At 34.6% G+C, this 19,436-nt stretch overlaps 1 protein-coding gene across 11 annotated transcripts in view; it reads right to left on the reverse strand.

Moving 5' to 3' along the window:
* PTPRC (protein tyrosine phosphatase receptor type C) overlaps positions 1-19,436 on the reverse strand; it is a 119,848-nt gene that overhangs the window by 27,123 nt on the left and 73,289 nt on the right. For all 11 annotated transcript variants that reach the window (XM_063613720.1, XM_063613719.1, XM_063613714.1 and 8 more), the window contains 6 exons: positions 17,471-17,590; positions 13,448-13,606; positions 11,988-12,196; positions 7,804-7,864; positions 1,869-1,977; positions 1,150-1,184 (listed from right to left, as the gene is read on the reverse strand). In XM_063613720.1, the coding sequence (XP_063469790.1) occupies positions 1,150-1,184; positions 1,869-1,977; positions 7,804-7,864; positions 11,988-12,196; positions 13,448-13,606; positions 17,471-17,590 (693 nt within the window). The remainder of the gene's footprint in view (positions 1-1,149; positions 1,185-1,868; positions 1,978-7,803; positions 7,865-11,987; positions 12,197-13,447; positions 13,607-17,470; positions 17,591-19,436) is intronic.

A 19,436-nucleotide genomic window follows, 5' to 3' on the forward strand; every position in this document is an offset into this window, starting at 1 on the left:
AAATAAAGCCTTTTAAGGAGCTCCAAAGATTCAGCCCTAAAGTTTCTGCATAGAGACTTGGTACCTGCTATTAGAGGGAAACACTTCCAACACAGATTAACACAGACAAAAGAGTTCTGAAATTATTCCTGTCTTAAGCATGAGAAAGCAAGTAAATTTCTTTATTGTAAACAAAGGTTCAATTTCTGTAACTTTGTCCCCTTTTATTGGATCAGAAATCACATTTTTAAAAAATTAAATAATATAAATGTTGAAAAAAAAAGATAAACAAATCTGTTTTCTTCTCCTAAGTCAAATTGCCATTCTTTGTCCAATCCATAAATGTTTCTTTAGTGGGAACAGCCACCATTCCACCCTGGCGGGGACTTGAGGAGACATCCCATCTCCCCATCTCTGTGACTTCCATCCACCCTTCCCTACACCACTCCCTCATTTGTTGGTCCATTTGTTCCCCACAATCTTAACAGACCAGATTTCTGCCCTCGCACACGGTTTTCTATCTTCTATGTATCTATAGAACCATACACATTCAACTACTAGGGCATGTATCAAATTACTGTTGTATTTGTTGATATATCTGGTTTCCTCTATTAGATTCTAAACCCTTTAAGGGCAGAGTCTGTGCCTGTCACTGTAGTACTCTCAGTACCTGGCACAATGCTTGGCGTACACTGGGAACTTCACAGGTGCTGAGTGAAGGAATTTAAGTTTTATCACTGTATCAACAGAAGTCCAAGAGAACTTAAAAATGCCCAATTCTTATTTAAAATGAATGGGGCTGGGCGCAGAGGTTCACGTCTGTAATCCCAGCACTTTGGGAGGCCAAGGTGGGTGGATTACTTGAGGCCAGGAGTTCGAAACCAGCTTGGGCAACATGGTGATATCCCATCTCTACTAAAAATACAAAAATTAGCCGGGCCTGGTGGTGTGAGTCTGTAATCCCAGATACTTGGGAAGCTGAGGCCCATGAGAATTGCTTGATCTGGGAGGCGGAGGCTGCAGTAAGCAGAGATTGCACCACCGCACTTCAGCCTGGGCGACAGAATGAGACTCTGTCTTAAAATAAATATAAATAAATAAATAAAATAAAATGAATGGATTCAAATGCAGGGGAAGGAATATTCATCAGCAAAAAAGATGCATACTTACCCCTTTCCACAAGCTCCTGTTGTTCATCTAAATTGCTGTGAAAATAGGAAAAATAAGTTTCTATATTCTCAAGAAGCACAGAATTCAGTTGGCATTTAACTTATATTTAATGAATATATTGAAGGAAGAAAGGAAGGAAGTCAGGGATAAGAAAAGGGGAAGAGAGGAAAGGAGAAGAGGAAAGCAGGGAAGGCAGGAAGAGCCTTAAGCAGAGGGAAGACAGAAGGATGGGAGAAAGCAGAGTCAGAGAGGAGAGAGGAGGGTGAGGGAGGAAAAAAACAACCAAGACTTGTCTGCTAAACTCACATAAGTAGCTACATGATTTTATTTTAAATCTTCTGTTTTTCATAAGATGTGGTTGTTTCTGGCCAAAGAAACACATTAACTTCCCCAGACATCTCCCTCCTTTCTTTTGCTTTTGTCACTCCTAGATCTCTCTGACCCACTTTGTACTAAAAAACACACATTCTTTCACTGGTTATTATTAAACAAGTCCACAACATTATTAGTAAATTTAGAAAATAATATTAATGTTTAATTCAAACCAATAAAACCATACTAAAAGTTTTTGATTAAAAGTTGTGTCATGAAGTGGGCTGTATGCTGTCTTCTCTCTAGTTCACGTATTTCATTTAACCGGTTCCATCACTGCCATATGGATATGCATTTGCACCATTACTACTACCATTATTATTTAAAAATGTATAATCGACTCTTACCAGGATCTTTTCTTATGTAGATCATAGATTTTATAGAGAACAACAAGCAGAGCTATTGATGTCACAATAATCAGAAATGCCAGAAATGCTATCAGTGCCTTAGAATTATCTAGAAATGAAAAATAATACATTCAGAGAATGATTGTCAAATAACTTGCTAGACTGATTGAATAATAACCTCCAAAGTATTTATATTTTAATATTTTTAAATTTATTGTGACGTTTTAAAAAATAAACATTTTAGAATAAGGTCAAATACAATAAATTTCTAATTCTGTGATTTTGGCTATATTGTTGAGAACCAATGAAAACATTTTATATTTAAGGAGAGTAAGAATAGAAGAACAATTATCTTTCTTTTGATTAAATAATGTTCTTTTATAAGACACATTTAAATTTAATTCTTCTTTTTTTTATCAGACACTTCATTTTGAAGGGATCAAGGAGGTAATCCAGTTATTATAATTTTTGGAGACAAACTCATATAGTTTAACTTTATATGCAGAAGCAGGTAGCCTCTTAAGGGGATGAGAAGACTTCTACTTCACAAAGATAAACCCTCTTACCTGTTCATTGAGGTGTAAAATCAGTTCACCAAGAGACAAAAATGGTTTGATTCTATAGTTAGGATAAGACTTAGCCTGACTTAAATATTCACTAAGTTTAATGTGAAATCCTGCCCTTTCCTCTCTTCCTATAGAAGAAAGGGTGTGTTGGAAATATCTCCAGTATATTCACCTTTTCTTATGTAGTGAAAATGCAGCAAAATAATGCGGTGACTTAGAGCCTCAGCTCCAGAGCCCAACTGCTTAGCTTCCAATCCTAGCTCTACCACTTCTTAGTTGGGAACTTGGCCAGATTCCTTATTATCTTTGTCCCTCCTTTCCCAAAATCCTAAAATGCAGCTAAAGGTGTTGATTCACAGTAAACACGTAGCACGGTGGCTAGGATGTAGTAAGTACTAATTCTTCACTACTCACAAGAAAATATTTTTGGCTTTTGGTCATCTGCCAAACTCAGCTCTAGGTACTTAGGATATCTACAAAAAGAAAAACAAGGGTCTTGTCCTCATGGAATTTACTCTTTAATGAAGAAAAATAGATAACTAATAATAAACAGAAGAAATAAGTAAATGGTCAAGTAGGTTAGAAGATAATAAGGGCTGTGAAGATAAAAAGGAAGACAGTCCGTGGAAATGCTACAGAAATAATATTGGTTTTCAGGAAATTTGCATTCTCTTTGGGGGAAATAGACACTAGAAAGGTAACTGAACAGACAGGTGCTGTGGCTTACCCCTGTAACCCCAGAACTTTGGGAGGCCGAGGCAGGTGGATCACTTGAGGCCAGGAGTTTGACAGCAGCCTGGCCAACGTGGTGAAACCTCATCTCTACTAAATATACAAAAAACTAGCCAGGCATGGTGTGTGTCTGTAATGCCAACTACTTGGGAGGCTAAGGCATGAGAATCACTTGAACCGAGGAGGCAGAGGTTGCAGTGAGCCAAGATTGCACCACTGCACTCCAACCTGGATGACAGAGCAAGACTCTGTCAAGAAAAAAAAAAAGAAAAAAGGAAAAAAAAGGAAAAGGAAAAGAAGAAGAAGAAAAGAAAAGAAAAAAGAAAGGTAAGTGAACAAATGAAATAATTATGTATTTTTTCATATACTGTGAAAAAAATAAGTAGGGTGATAAGGAAGTAGAGGGGATGTATTTTCTGTATGGTGAGTGGAGGCCTTGAGCATGAGACAGTTTTTCTAAAACTGGAAAGACGGAAATGACTCTATCAAGCAAACAGCTGCCAGAAACAGTTCATCTCATGATCAAAATTTCTGTCACTGGAAACTCATACAAATAGAAATATTGAAAATAATTTCAGATACAGACTGTAAGACCTGAGCTTGAATTCAGGCTCTGTCATTTCTTTGACTCATAGGGCAAATAGATTAAATTATCCAAACTTGAGTTCCTCATATATAAAATAGAAATAATTTTATCTCCTTTAAAGGGGTATTTATACTGCCGGCATATATAAAGATGGATGGGATAGATGAATGTGAATATATAGGTGGATTGCAGTGAACATTTTTAGGGAAGAAGTTCTTATTGCAATAGACTCCTAAAATGACCCAAAGTGTTCCTTGTCTTATCGCTATCTGAAATTCCTTTCACTGAAATTGTCAATCCATACCAGTGATTACTAGTATGCATATATCAATCAGCATGATTGTTTCCAGATATTGTGAATAAAAACCTCATCAGAGGCAACATCTAACTTCTAGAATACTCTGAAGCGAGATTTTGCAAGAAACTGCAAATGACTATAAGTTAGCATTCCAACCCATAATAATTAGATTAAGTTCTACAAAAATATTAAGCAGCATCAGACTTTTCTCAACAAACTTAATAATAAAATAGCCAAGTCTTTGGATAAAGCTTGCATTCTAAGCACACATGTGTTTCCCCCTTCTTTCCAGGAACTCTGCTAATATTAAAAAACTGAAAATGCCATAGATTTATAATGACAGAGAAAATGAGAGAAGGGAAATTAGAAGTAAAGCAATTTCAACAAGTTGTGGAAGGTAGAAAACAAAAGAAAGGAGGCCACAGCCTAAATCAAAGGAATAGATTCCATTTACTCAGAATGCCTGAGTCTCAGGTTTGAAAGTGACATATGCAGTAAATGTGAATCATGGGTCAGAACACGGAAGTCAAATGTCTATTTACAAAAACAATAACAACAACAACAACAATAACAAAAAATATCTTCTTGAAAAAATACTACCAGGGAGGAGAAGACAGAAGGAAAATTAAGTGAAAGCAGTGAGAGACTCAGAATAAAGTCAGGCTCAGTACAGGGAAGGGATGAGGCGCAGGACTAAAATTAGGAGGACAATGTAATTGTCCACATATGCAATAGTTGGACACCTATCTTCCTGTCCTACTGTGAGAAGAACCACTTTTTCACACTTTACCATACGACAAGGAGTAGAGTAATTCTGGAGATTAATTTCTGGAGATTAATTAGTTTTTGGTGATAATGAATGATATCAGAAAAAAATAAATCAGCAATATCATAGGAAATCTCCTCAGTCACCAAGATCTTCTAAGGACCACAGAACATCTAATCAACCTTTCCTGTTGTCTCACTGTGACTATGACTAGACTATCAATAAGAACCAAGCTCTTAAGGAAACCATCAACACTGAAGGGGAATGCCAAAATAATAAGTCAACTTAAGAGTTTTATGACTAATGGACTCAACAAAAGACTATGGGAAGAAAGTGGAGCAAAGAATTCTCAGATATATAAATCTTCAGGTTACAACGGTCAATAGCATCCAGAAAAAATGGATGAAAAAGATTCAGGGCCAGGCGAGGTGGATCACACCTATAATGCCAGCAGTTTGGGAGGCCAAGGCAGGCGGATCATTTGAGATCAAGAGTTCAAGACTAGCCTGACCAACATGGTGAAATCCCTTCTCTACTAAAAATACAAAAATTAGCCAGGTGTGGTGGTGCATGCCTGTAATCCCAGCTACTCGGGAAGCTGAAGCAGGAGAATGACTTGAACCCAGGAGGCAGAGGTTGCAGTGAGCCGAGATTATGCTGCTGCACTCCAGCCTGGGCAACAAGAGCGAAACTCCCTCTAAAAACAAAAACAAAAACAAAACAAAACAAACAAACAAAAAAATCAGGTAAGACCAAGAATAAAGAGACAAACCTAATATTTCCAGGGGAGGAAAACTTGGGAACAGACCGAAAAAAAAAAAAAAAAAAAAAACAGAGAGAGAGAGAGAATCAGGATGTAATTAGAATGTATAATTGGATTCAGGAAAATAAGACAGAAATAATTTTTAAATTCTAAAATTTTTAATTTAGAATTTTATACCTAGTCGATATACTGAACAAGTGCCACAGTAGAATAAAAATATTTTTTTGTATGGGAGAGTTAGAATTTTTTTTCTTACACTAGAGAACATATATCAGTGAAATCAGAAGGAAAAAAAAATAACTATGTGTGATACAGCAAATCTAAGCCAGAAAACTGATGGGGCAATATTTCAAGATGGCATGTGAGAGTCCAGATCAGAGCAAGAAGAAAGGGTCCCCAGGAGTTCAACTGACAATGATGTCAAAATACAGGTGGTGGAATGTTATGCCGGGGAAACCCAACAACACATCCCTAGTAGCTGTACCCAAGCAATTCACAGCCCAAGTCCTTTCCTGGAATAGATATCACTATTTTAAAAGAAACTATATTATTTATCTCTTAGGATAATGATATTGTGAGCAGAGAGTGAATACAATGTTGTCTCCTTTGTGGAAAAGGGATGAGGGCTAATTTGTTTGGCTCCATTGACCTGGAAACCTGATAAAAGTGGAATATTAACTGGTTACCAGACAACATTGTTAATGGCAAAATGACCCTTGATTGCTAAACTACACCTGAACAGGGAGTGCTATATATGAACTCTATTGTCCTCCTGGGAAGTACTAGCTTTGGGTTTCCCTGAGTGCAGTGCCCACTCATAACTGAGCACACCCCCTGTTGGCATGTCTGGAAGCTTTCCCATGGAACTAGTATAAGAGATACTGATTCCTTTTGGAATGCAGCTCCTACGCCTACACATGTGGTCTCATTCTCTCATATCTCAGGTATCTTTAAGGGTGTCATAAGAAAAGTAGCTGGATTGCTGTGTGCACTGCTGCAAGGATTCCCGCTGCCAGGCTCCCTTGCTAGCATGCTGTGCTTTCTGTTCTGTGTCTTTCCAAGTGAAATTGAGTGTGAATGTTCAGCTGAGTCTATGACTGCTATAAATTATTTACAATTTAATAGGAAAGAGTCAATGAAGTCATTTTTATTATAAAGATATTGTAAAAGAAAAAGGTAATGTGGAAATAAAATCAAAGCTATCTTGCTGGATTTTTTTGACATTTAACACAAGGAGATTTTATTTCATAAATCTGAGCAGAAAGAACTAAAAGTTTGCAGAGGGCTTAGTAAAGCAGTTTGGAAAATAAGCTGTTTTTATATTTTCTCTTTTGACTTTGCATTCATATCAGTGATTGTGCACATGCATATGTGCATATGTAAGAGAGGAAGAACTAGAAGTGGCAAAGATAGAAAGACCTAGAAGTTGCTGACAACGAAGTACATACAGGCTTAAATAATTCTATTTACAACGTTAACTGGTAGAGAAAGCGCAAAATAGAGTACTAGGTCTCCTTCCTCCGTAGGCTCAGATCAACTGGTAATGTTAGTAACTCTAGAAAGAGCAGTATACAATACTGCTTATATATATATATGAAGGAAACTATAAGGAGACCCAAAAATAGAAATGGTTAAAAGTGGTTGCCTGGCAAACAGAATCGTGGGTGGGGAAGGTAACATGCAGCTGTTATTTTCATTATTATAATGAAATTTAATTCTAAGTAATTTTTCATGTACACCTTTATTTTGATGAAAATATTTTAAATATCAGTGATAAACATTTATATAACTATATGGTTATTAGGGAGTGCTTATCTTAGCTTCCATTAGGTAAATCAAGACAGACTTGTATCCAAGGCCCACTTCTGCTAAGCATATGCTTAAGAGACGGAATAAAATAGATAATCTAAAATAGTACAAAAACTGTTACTAACATGATATTTCATAAACATAAACATAATTTAATAGTTTGGGTATATAAATCCTCTTATGAATTCAACAAACCTTTAATAATTGAATCTCTTAACTTGAATTTAAGATACTGTATTTAAATATATTTACCTATATATATGGTTTTACTGACAATTAAAAATATTATATTTATGGAAAAGATATAATTTAAGCATTTAACAATCAAATGTGATTATAAGTGTAAAATAATATAGCTTTATAAGCATTAATATATATCTTAATATATATAATAAATAGCCCAGTGATAACTTACAAGATGTTGATTTATGTAAAATAAATGGTTCTCCAGAATAGTCTCCATTGTGATAATAGGCCTGAATTTCAGTAACAAAAAATAAAATAATTAGTTTTCTAATGTGAATTTATATATCATAATGTAAAACATTTATATTATCTTTCAAACATTTATATTATCTTTCATACATGATAAATGTTTCATCAAACATTTATATTATCTTTATTTACATTAAAAGTATGCTGATTTGCTTTAAACTTCAAGGTTATGTTGGTATGTTGTCAAATATATTTGAAAAGACAAAAAGATATCTCACTTAGCAATAATAATATTAATAGTTATTAAACAATTATTAAATAATTATTTAAAACAATGAAACTGGATGAAGAAATAAAATCTGATACATCAAAATATTCATAAAGTTAAAATTCCCTATTAATAGGCTAATATTTAATTAAAAAAGGAAATTCAACCATAAGCTGTTTACTAGAATTATGCATAAACTGCACATACTTTTTTTAAGGGCAAATGGAGATATAGTAAAATTTACTATACAGGTATAATGCATAAACACCTGTGTCTCATAAAATGTAATACAAATAAAGTGAAAACAATTTACATATACAGGGAAAATGAAAGGAGCAAAAGAGCAGTAAGAATCTTTGACCAAAAAAATTTAACTAAAATATATTTGGATAATATCATTAAAAGAGAATAATAATAAATATAATAAATCTGACAAATAAGCTTTTATCCTATGGAAAATATATAATTTACCCAATATTCACAGAATATTCATAAATATCACTCATAGAGCTGTAAAAATTATTCTACAAATCCTAAAAGGCAGAAATTGTAAAAGCCAATTAACTTTTATAAGCTAATAATTAGTAGCAATAAGAAATTAAAGCACCAGAAATGTAGAAAAACTCTCTTAAATAATGGATATATTAAAAATTCTTCCAAATTATAACTACAGACCCATTAGAAATCATCAATAATCAAAATGTTTTACTTTAAGGATCATTGATCACATTTCATGTGAAGGCCTTCAGAAATTAGTGAAAAACGATATAGACATGGGTTACAGTCAAAATTTTATCAAAGTACAATCTATAGCCTTTTTTTTCTTTTAGTTTATACAAATGAAAAAAAATTACAAGGAAGAAAACACTTTTAATCCGAAAGCCACCTGAAGAGCATCAAAATAAATCTATGGAAAAGAAAAGTAATAGTAATAAATCAACTTCATTAATTTATTAACCAGGGATCATAATGGTGACAAAGCTGAAATGACTGCTCTCTCGTGAAGGAGTGAACACAAAACATGATAATGGAGACAGAAATAAGCACAAAAAGAAGGCATGGCAAGTGTAATAAAGAAAACAAAAACCATCTTTTGAAGATTGAGGGAAGAGAATTCAAAACTGAATAATTATCTCCTACTTTGAATGTTAAGGTTGTATTTTAATATGATGTACACCTATATTTTTCCAGAGTAACTTATAAGATTCGAAGAGTGAGAGAGGCATATTCTAGGAAGTGGGAAGAGCATGGAAGGAGGTGGCTAAAAAGAGTAACACCTAGGTGCCTCTGAGAAATTATAGAGAAACCAGTGCACCTGGAGCTTAAAGGGCACTGGAGAAGTAGTGGGAAATAAAGTATAATATGCAATGATGTGACAATAACAAAATATTTATTTTACGTTGACTATTCTTTGAAAAAATATATATGGCACACTCACTCAAAAAGAGTAAAATATCTGAAAAGACTAATCCTATTGAAAGAAGATATAAATGAGTCTTAAAGAATTTCTCTGCATGAAAGGAATGAAGACAAATTTTTCAGGAACAAATCACTCCTATACTATTTAAAGTTATATAATATAGGCCTGGCACAGTGGCTTACACCTGTAATCCCAGCACTTTGGGAGGTAAGGTGGGCAGATCACTTGAGATCTGGAGTTCTAGGCCAGCCTGGCCAACATGGTGAACCCGTCTCTACTAAAAATACAAAAATTAGCCAGGCATGGTGGTGCATGCCTGTAATCCCAGCTTCTTGGGAGGCTGAGGCAGGAGAATCACTTGATCCTGGGAGGCGGAGGTTGCACTGAGCTGAGATCACGCCACTTCACTCCAGCCTGGGTGACAAAGCAAGACTGTTTCTCAAAAAATAATAGTAAAAATTTTTTAAAAAGTTACATGATATAGAAAAACAGGAACATATAAGCAGTGTGTTGTATCAGATCAGTGTAACCTTTATACCAAATTTAATAAGAATGATGTCATCCAACACCTATGCCAGCACCATCTCTACTCACTGAATAATCTCCTTTTTGAATAGCTACTAATAAAGACAATAATAGGCTGTTGATTTCAATAATACTGAGAGAGTAACACATAATGACAGAGCAGGGATTTTTCTCTTAGAATGTGACAATGGTTTTGCATCATATAAACTAATCACACCAGGGCATCACAACTATGGCATCATCTATCATAATGCCCTAAAAATAGATAAAATCCAACCTACATTTCCAGTTCAAAAACAAAATCAAAAAGTTTATAAATATAAAAACACTCCTTTAAGTGATAAAGAACATGGGCTGGGCATGGTAGCTCACGCCTGTAATCCCAACAATTTGGGAGGCTGAGCCAGGCGGATTACTTGAGGTCAGGAGTTCCAGACCAGCCTGGCCAACATGGTGAAAACCCATCTCTACCAAAAATACAAAAATTTGCCAGGTGTGGTGGCAGGTGCCTTTAATTCCAGCTACTCGGGAGGCTGAGGCAGGAGAATCACTTGAACCCAGGAGGCAGAGTTTGCAGTGAGCCGAGATCACGCCACCACACTCCAGCCTGGGCGACAGAGCAAGACTCTGTCTCAAAACAAAAAAAAACCAACAAAACAAACAAACAAAACAAAACAAAAAAAGAATATGAAGCCGTTTGTCAACATCATATTAAAAAGTTAACTATGGAAATTTCTATTTAACAGGTATAATAGTGACAGATACATTTGTTTAAAAATAAAAAGGGGAATTATGTAAGACAAAGTGCTGTGAAGAAAACTAAAAGGCAAATTATAAACTGATAACATTTTTACGCATGTGACAAAGAGTTTAATATCATTAATATTCAAGGCATTTCTCCAGAGAAAACTGTATAAAAGAGGTAAAGAATAACACAAAGAACAACAAGTAAAGAAACTTCATTAAAATAAAGATATTAATACCATATTTCAACCACCAAATAAAGAAAAAGAAAGGCATATTCAGTGTTGCTAAGCCTCTCAAGAAGCAGTCATTTCATACACTGATACACAAGGGCAATTTGGTAAATTTTATAGAAAAAAAGTTACATATTCAAAAAACCTCAAAATACATTTTGACCCAATAAATGCATTTTTAGGAGTTTATGAAACATAAATTATTAAAGACATTCAAAAATTTTGCTTTAAGTGTGTTATCGGAATGTTGTTTATATTACAGACCAACGTAGTTATAGTTAATAGAATGTGATAAAGCCATACATAGAATATTATACAGGCATTAAAAACTACATAGTAGTTAAATATTTAACATAGAAAGGTGCGCATGATATAGTGATATATTAAAAATACTGTTTTAAAACTGTATTTTGAAAACTGTGTACTAAGAATGTTGATAATACATGTGTTAAATATATATAAATGTGAATAATATATTATGAAATTCTATGTACAAAATATGATCAGTAGACAGTGAGATAATGAATGTTTTAAATTCTGTATGCTCACTAGTGTTTTCTAGTGTTTATTTCAAATATTTTCTAACCTCAAGGTACCTGTGAAATTTTGCAATTGAAAAACTCCACATTAATAAAGATAAAAAGCCAAAGTAAAGAAAAGGTATATTTGGTTAAGTAATAATCTGTTGTGCATAAAGTGTTGTGCTTCTTAACACAGAAGCATTAATTTAGCTATAATTAAGTCATATTGAAGTTCTAAAATATTCCAATGAAACATTTGCTTTAAACCACTGACTTTAGCTATAGGAATAAAAATTTTAGAGTCAAATATTTGAGACTTTTTAAGTGTGATTCCATTACATATCAGAGCTTCTCAATCTCATGTGAGCAGTGGTCTTAAAGTTATTTAAATACTATGAATCAATCATTATAATGTATGTTGGTACTATAGTAATGTAGAGAGCATACTTTTACCTTAAAACTGTAGTCTGTTAAATACTGAAGATCTTTTACATAGAAATCGCAGTTCTCACGTGACTCATTTCTAACTAGAGTATTTCCAGCTTCAACTTCCAAACGGTAATGTCCATTGGGGCCATTAAGGTCCCTGGGAGCCCTACACTTGACACTCATACTATTTTCTGATGTCCTGGAGACAGTCATGTTCTGGACCTGGCTTGGAGCTATCAAAATGAAGAAATATTTGTTATTAATAATTTAATAGATGCATATGTAAATTACTTGACAATACTTGGATACAGTATAAAGTATTTTAAGTGTTAGCTTGGGGGTTATAAATGAGGAAGTTATGATAGTACATAAATTAAAAAACAATATCAAAACCCTGAAAAATAAATCACTCATTTATTCAGTAAGTATTAGCATATAGGTTGTACATGAAGCCACGAGAGTTATTGCAATCCCCGAAGGAGAGTGTGTAGAATTAGAGAATAGAGAAAAGGGGAGGGGAGTGGGGAAGAGGAGGAGTTTGGGGAGAGGCGAGGAAAAATGTTGTTGATTGGGAAACCTCCAAGGCCTATTACACAATCCAGACCCTCCTTTCCTGGAGTGCTAATGTTATCCTGGTAAATACCTAGATGGGTTCTTCAGGAACAGAAACACATTGTCTTCTTTTTCTGTGATATACAAACTCAGGAAAACAACAAAAGCATAGAGCTCCAGGACCTGCACTTTTCAAACCAAAACCTAAATGACGTTAAAGGTGTCTTACATTCAGCCCCAAATAGCACAATATTTCTTCACAAGTCTAGTGCCCATCAGGGTCTCTGGAGCTATAGATGCTGCCTTAAAACGGGGCATTTCTTCTTCCCTGTCCTCGATGGAGGTTAACATGTGCCCCAGAAGCAGATCTAACTTTGGGCCTGGAAACTATGGAGAGATTATACTAGTGGCAAGAACCAAATGCCATTGAAAGGAAATCTTAAATGAATAATGTGACATAAAATAAAATAGTAAGTAGTTGAGGGTAACGAAGAGAAGAAAATGCTAATAAAATATTACATTTTGTGAAATGTTTTATCAGGTGAACAGAGGTTAGTAGGCTAATGCTTTATGAGACATTGTTAGGTTTCTGATTACAATTAATATTTCCAGATAGTAAAGACAACAGCAAACAGTGAATGTTTTAATCTAAGTTGGTTAAGTACTTAACTGCATGAAATTTTACAAACTGATGCCAGTTAAGATGCTTTTATGCTTCGTCCTTAAAATTCTATGACTATATCTGAAGAAGAGAGAGAATCCAGGATAACGGTTTTTAAACTTTTTGTTTTACATGTTTATAAGTCCTAGATGTTAACAAATGTGCCAGGTAAATGTGCTTGCTAGAATAAAGATAGAAATATTGTAGGCTAGAAAGTTCATACCTTGCTTTTTACCATTTATGGAAAGAAGCACTAAAACATATAACTTACGAGCACTTTTAGTTGTGAAATTACATGTTGCAGCAGTTCCATTACGTTGCACTTTTGCAATGATGTAGGCATGTAATGATAAATTATATTTTGTATAAGGTTTAAAATTTTGCAAATTATACTCTCTCCGGTTTTTATCCAGATTGAGGCATTTTTTTCCTGAGGAAAAATGTGAAAAAAATTTAGTAAGTCATTAAAAGTCAGTACTACCACGTACCTAATTTGGTCTCTACATCACACTGTTCCAAGTGGACTCCAAACTATTGAGTGATTGAAAAATAAGTACATCCTTGATACTCAAAAGTACCTACAATTATCAGCCAGTGTATTGAACAAACTCAATTATCATTGGTAAAATTAAATATTGAAAAATTATGGTTTTATATCATTAATTTAGTACACAAAATATTTAATAAGTTCAGACTCATTTGTGAAGATGATGTCTTTTGTTTCTGAGAAAACACAGCCCCCATTGTGTACTGTAAGTCTTGAGTTGCATGTTTCAGAATGATTCTTTTTTAGAAAACCTTTTCTGATATGTAACCTCCAAACCGAACATCGGTATTAGCTACTGTTTTGAATGTTAGATGCAGAATCCAATTGATCATCAGTCATTAGGTTGATTCTATCATAGTAATTTGGACACTACAGTAATTAATGGGAGCTATTAGAATGAGGGAGTTTCATGCTGGAAGTGGAATTCAGCTGTTCATTGAAAGGTAAGTGGAACTGAATACATGTAAGGGAGGAAAGAAAACATTACAAATGAAAGAAGGAATGTTTTTGAGTTTAGGGACAAACCTGATCAGGACAACAGCTCTGGCTGGGGAGGGATATGAGAGGTAGGACAGTGTCTACGTGTGTTTTCTCTCTCAGGCAGAAGACTTAGCACTTAAGTAAAAAAAATCACCAGCTGCAGCTATTTTTGAGTAGCCAAGTGACATCAGGAAAGAGGATGATTAGAATGGCAACACGTTTCTGGATAGAGCTACAGTAATAATAATATCAATAATGATTTTAAAAAAGAATAACTCACTGTATGTGCCAAGCACTGTTTCAAGGGGTATACATGAAATTATTAATTTAACCATCACTGCAACTATTAGTTGGGACTCAGTATCATCTGATTTTACAGATGACAAAACTGAGCCACAAAGAGATTAAGCAATTTGTTCCGCTTTTTTTTTCTTAAAAAAATAACAGGCATTACACAAAATAATTTCCAGCAACATCATGGTGGTCTTGAAAGGTGCCTATTGCTTTCAGTAACTTTTGAAAAATAATCCTTTAAATCCAATAAAGCACAAAAGATCTCTTCTCCAATTCCCCAATTATCAAGAAGCTTCACTGTCACTTGCCATCATTAAGTTAATGAGATAAAACTGCAGTTCTCCAAAATATCTTACTCTAAAAATGTGAGGAAAAACAAACAAACACACTTTGGGAGGCCGAGGCGGGCGGATCACGAGATCAGGAGATCCAGACTATCCTGGCTAACACAGTGAAACCCCGTCTCTACTAAAAATACAAAACAATTAGCCAGGCTTGGTGGCGTGCACCTGTAGGCCCAGCTACTAGGGAGGCTGAGGCAGGAGAATGGCGTGAACCCGAGAGGCGGAGCTTGCAGTGAGCTGAGATCGCGCCACTGTGCTCCAGCCTGGGCGACAGAGCGAGACTCCCTTTCAAACAAACAAACAAACAAAAACAAGAGCAGAAAGAAAACAGATCAAGCTACTGAACTTGAACATCTATCACATTTTCTGTTAACCTCACTTTCATCATATGAACTATCAAGATATGTATGCACATCTCCACCGAGTTATTAAAATTGTTGATAAAATCTTCAAATAATACATAATAAAAAATACCTTCTAAATGAAGAAAACTAAATTAATGTCAATTGCATTTCTTCTCCTCTTTTAATCCCTCTCTTTTAGAGACACTGAAAAAATTAAATTGTGAAGTAATGAAGTGAAATTTAATATCTGATTAAAAAGTAATACAAACGGCAAATTTCATAGACTTTCTTCCTGTGGATTTTTAATAGTAATTTTATTTAAAATGGTGAGAAAAGTTAAATTGCCTTAACAATACTACAATCCTATCAACTCTCTTTGCCTTAGGTAACATGGGAGAGGAGAGAGGTATATGTTTGAGATGAAGGAGAAAACAAAAGCAGAGTACGCTGTTTAGAGCAGAGCTGGCTCCAAAGAGCCCTTTATTGCAGTGTCAGGGCATGGTCCAAAGCTGCATTCAGTCACCAATCGGCAGCTTTGGAGAAAAGAAAACACACAGCCTGATATCATCTAGCCTCCTCTTCTCAGCCATTCAATCCCATTTAAGTGTTCTATGTGGACAGCTATTAAATTTGGGTAACACTATTTAGTTGCCCAATAAGAAGGACCCATGCTAGTTGCTGTAATGAGTTGCTACTAACTCATTACATCCTTTTTACCCTAATTATGCAAATACAGTGGAAATGCAGTTAAAAAAAACTGTGTAAAAATATAAAAGAGTCTTTGGGAGGCTGAGGCGGGCAGATCACGAGGTCAGGAGATCGAGCCCACGGTGAAACCCCGTCTCTACTAAAAAAATACAAAAAAAAATTAGCCGGGCGTGGTGGCGGGCGCCTGTAGTCCCAGCTACTCAGAGAGGCTGAGGCAGGAGAATGGCGGGAACCCGGGAGGCGGAGCTTGCAGTGAGCCGAGATTGCGCCACTGCACTCCAGCCTGGGCGACAGATGGAGACCCCGTCTCAAAAAATAAATAAATAAAGAGTCATAAACGCATAAAATGTCTATCATATACTCTGATATCGACAATACTCTCTAGTAGAGAGAGTGTAGACATTGAAGAATGCAGCAAGGGATACTGAATAGAAGATTCAGAGAAGAGAAAAAAAAACGAACAATGTGTTCTCATAGAAGCTACAGAAAGTGTTTGTAAAAGAGGTGTCCAATGAGGCAGACAGTACCTCTGCTGTTTTATCTTCCTAGAATTTCCATTTTTCCTTCCCCATAGACTTAACTTTTAAATTGGCCATAACCTCAAATATATAGTATATATTTCTTTTCCTTGGCCTTTGAATGTTAATTTGAAAACTACATACATATTTAACTTTGCTTTAGTAATCTGATTATTAAGACCTAAACACACTAGCAAAAAAAGGCCATTAAAATATAAAATAACATAATGAAGAAAAGTAGTCTTTCACTTTTCAAGTTTTGAAGTGTATGTCTGGTTCCTTCCCCACAGCACAGAGTGACAGAATTCTATAAGAGGTTCACTTCACTCCTATTTTAACCTATGGATAAAAGAATAGAGAAAGGGCTATCCCAGGCATTGAGGCTGCTCTGAGATACTCCACTGATGTTATTTTCTACAAACATTTTAGATCCTTTAAATTGTCCAGAAGATATTTGTTCTCTTAAATAGCATCTCATTTGAACATTTCATGAGTGAACTAGTCATAGCACATTTCTTTCTTCTTCCTTTTTTTTAATTGCATTACTTCTGCAGAAGTCTAATTCTAAACTTAGAACTATGCTCCCAAGATTACACCAAACTGGCCTCAGTGGCTACATGGGCCCATGTTCATTTTTATTCACCCAACATTTTGTCTGCATTATTAGCTGAAACAAGTTTTACAAGGGGTTTGCTTGTTTGTTGGTTTGTTTAGGAGGCTGAATGATAAGTTCAAAGTGATTCAAATCACTTACATAATATTTGCAAGACAGAAATGAGTATTGTCATCCAGAGGTTTTCTGTCTCTAGGCTTTGGAGCACAAAGATTTAAACTAAGACCAGGAAGGACAAGCAAATATTTAGAATGTTCCGGATTTTAGTCATTTCTGGGGCTGGAAAGCTTTGAATGAGTGGAAGCAATTCTAAGATCAGGGAGTATACTATGCCTATCCAGTCTCTTAGCAGAGAGCTTTGTGGCTCACTGGCTCAATCAAAATTTCTAGTACTTTCAATTTCTTGATTTCTCTTTTCTGATGAAATTAAATTCTACACAAATTACCTGTCTTGTTTTCATAACAGAGGGTAAAATTATGAAATGATCTTTGAGGGGGAATCCAGGCAATTACTCCTTGATGTGCAGCTGTACTTCTACAAGAAATATTCTGAGGCTTTCCTGGAGCTGTTAAAAGAATAAGAATGTTATGTAATATGAAAAATAAGACATGGATAAAGCATTCTTCATATTATAAGCACGCATTATTGATAACCATATTTCAACAAATGATGAATTAAAACTAAAATTTAAAGAAATGCATCTGGGCTTATTTAATTTGTTTTAGAGTAAATTCCTTTAACAAAGTAAATGTCACACCAGATTGGCATTGTGAAACCTAAGCATTCCACTGACTTGAAGATATCTGAGAATCCCCTCTTCCTTTCATATACATTATTCATATATATTATTGCCCAGATACTGCCTAAAAATCCTGGGATTTGTAGGTTTTGCTGTGCTGAAAATTTGGCATTCATAGCACTAATAAATTTAGCAGTCACTGAGTAGCACTTGTCATTGCTTCCAGTAACTAGTCATTTGAAACTGAGAAAAACTGATAAATGTTTAAATAAAATGTATGAAGTAAAATTTACATTAAAATGTACCCATTTGAGGTATAGTTTAATGAGTTTTTAACAAATGTATACGTCCACATAACCAACACCACAATCAAGATAAAGAAAATTTCTGTGATCCCAAAATGTCCTTCTGTGGCACTTCCCAGTCAACTCAACTCCTTTGACCAGACTCACGTACCTTCTGATCAACTTTCTGTTACTACAGATTAAATTTGTCTTTTTGCCCATTGCATGTAAATAAAATTAAACAAACAGTAAATACTTTTTCACACCTAACATATTGCACTCAATGTAATGTTCTGAAGATTCATTCACTTAGTTGCATGTGTCATAGTTAGATTTTTAAAAATTTATCAGTAGTTATTGTAAAGATACACCATGTTTTACCTATGATTCAACAGTGAATACACATTTGGGCTGTTTCCAGGTTTTGGCTACTATGAATGAATCTGCTTTGTCATGTTTCCTCTTTGGTAAATACCTGGAGTGAAATTCCTGGGTCATGGCTGCACATCCTGACCAATAGTTAGTAGTATCCATCTTTTTAAGATTAGCCATTTTAATGGATGTATAGTATTATCATCTCAGTGTTGTTTTAATTTGCATTTCTCAGATAACTAATGATGTTGAGCATCATTTAATGTGCTTATTAACCACTTGTGTATCCCCTTTTGTGAAGTGTATATTAAAAATGTTTGTCCATTTGCAATTGAGCTGTTTTATTCCTTATTTTGCAGCTGAAAGAGCTCTCTATATTCTGGAAAAACTTCTGTTGTTGAAAAAATTAATTTTGATTTTTTACAAACTATTTATTGCTTTTTTATTTCCTTAGTGGCCTCATCCAAAGAGCAGGAATGTTCAATTTTGATGCACTCCAATTCATCAAAAAAATTTTATGTTTCTTGCTTTTGTGCCCTAGGAAATCTTTGTTAAAGGTACACATTTTCTCCTATGTCTTTGATTAGAATTTTTATAATTATAGGTCTGGAATCCATTTTGAATTAATTTTTGTGTTTGTTGAAAGGTGAGAGCTGATGTTTATTTTTTTTCTACAGAGATACCAGGATCATTAGTTGAAAAGACTATTTTTCCCCCACTGAAAACATTTTGTGCTATTTTCAAATATAAAACATAGTTTTATGGGATTTCTATTTTGTTGCATTGATTTATAAAGAATATAATAATTGTGGTACTTATAAAAATATATTAAAATTTTCTAGTTATGCTGAGGATATAGTTTTTACATAGTTTTATTTGCTCTTCTTGTAGCTATATATTATTTTGGGGGAGTATGAGGAAACAAGGGTTTAGGCAGCCTCTTTAGCCTTCAACTATCCTTTTTACATAAAACTTAGAATCACGGGCTGGGCATTGTGGCTCATGCCTGTAATTCC

Source organism: Symphalangus syndactylus, chromosome 19, assembly GCF_028878055.3.
Source record: "Symphalangus syndactylus isolate Jambi chromosome 19, NHGRI_mSymSyn1-v2.1_pri, whole genome shotgun sequence".
Classification (NCBI taxonomy): domain Eukaryota; kingdom Metazoa; phylum Chordata; class Mammalia; order Primates; family Hylobatidae; genus Symphalangus; species Symphalangus syndactylus.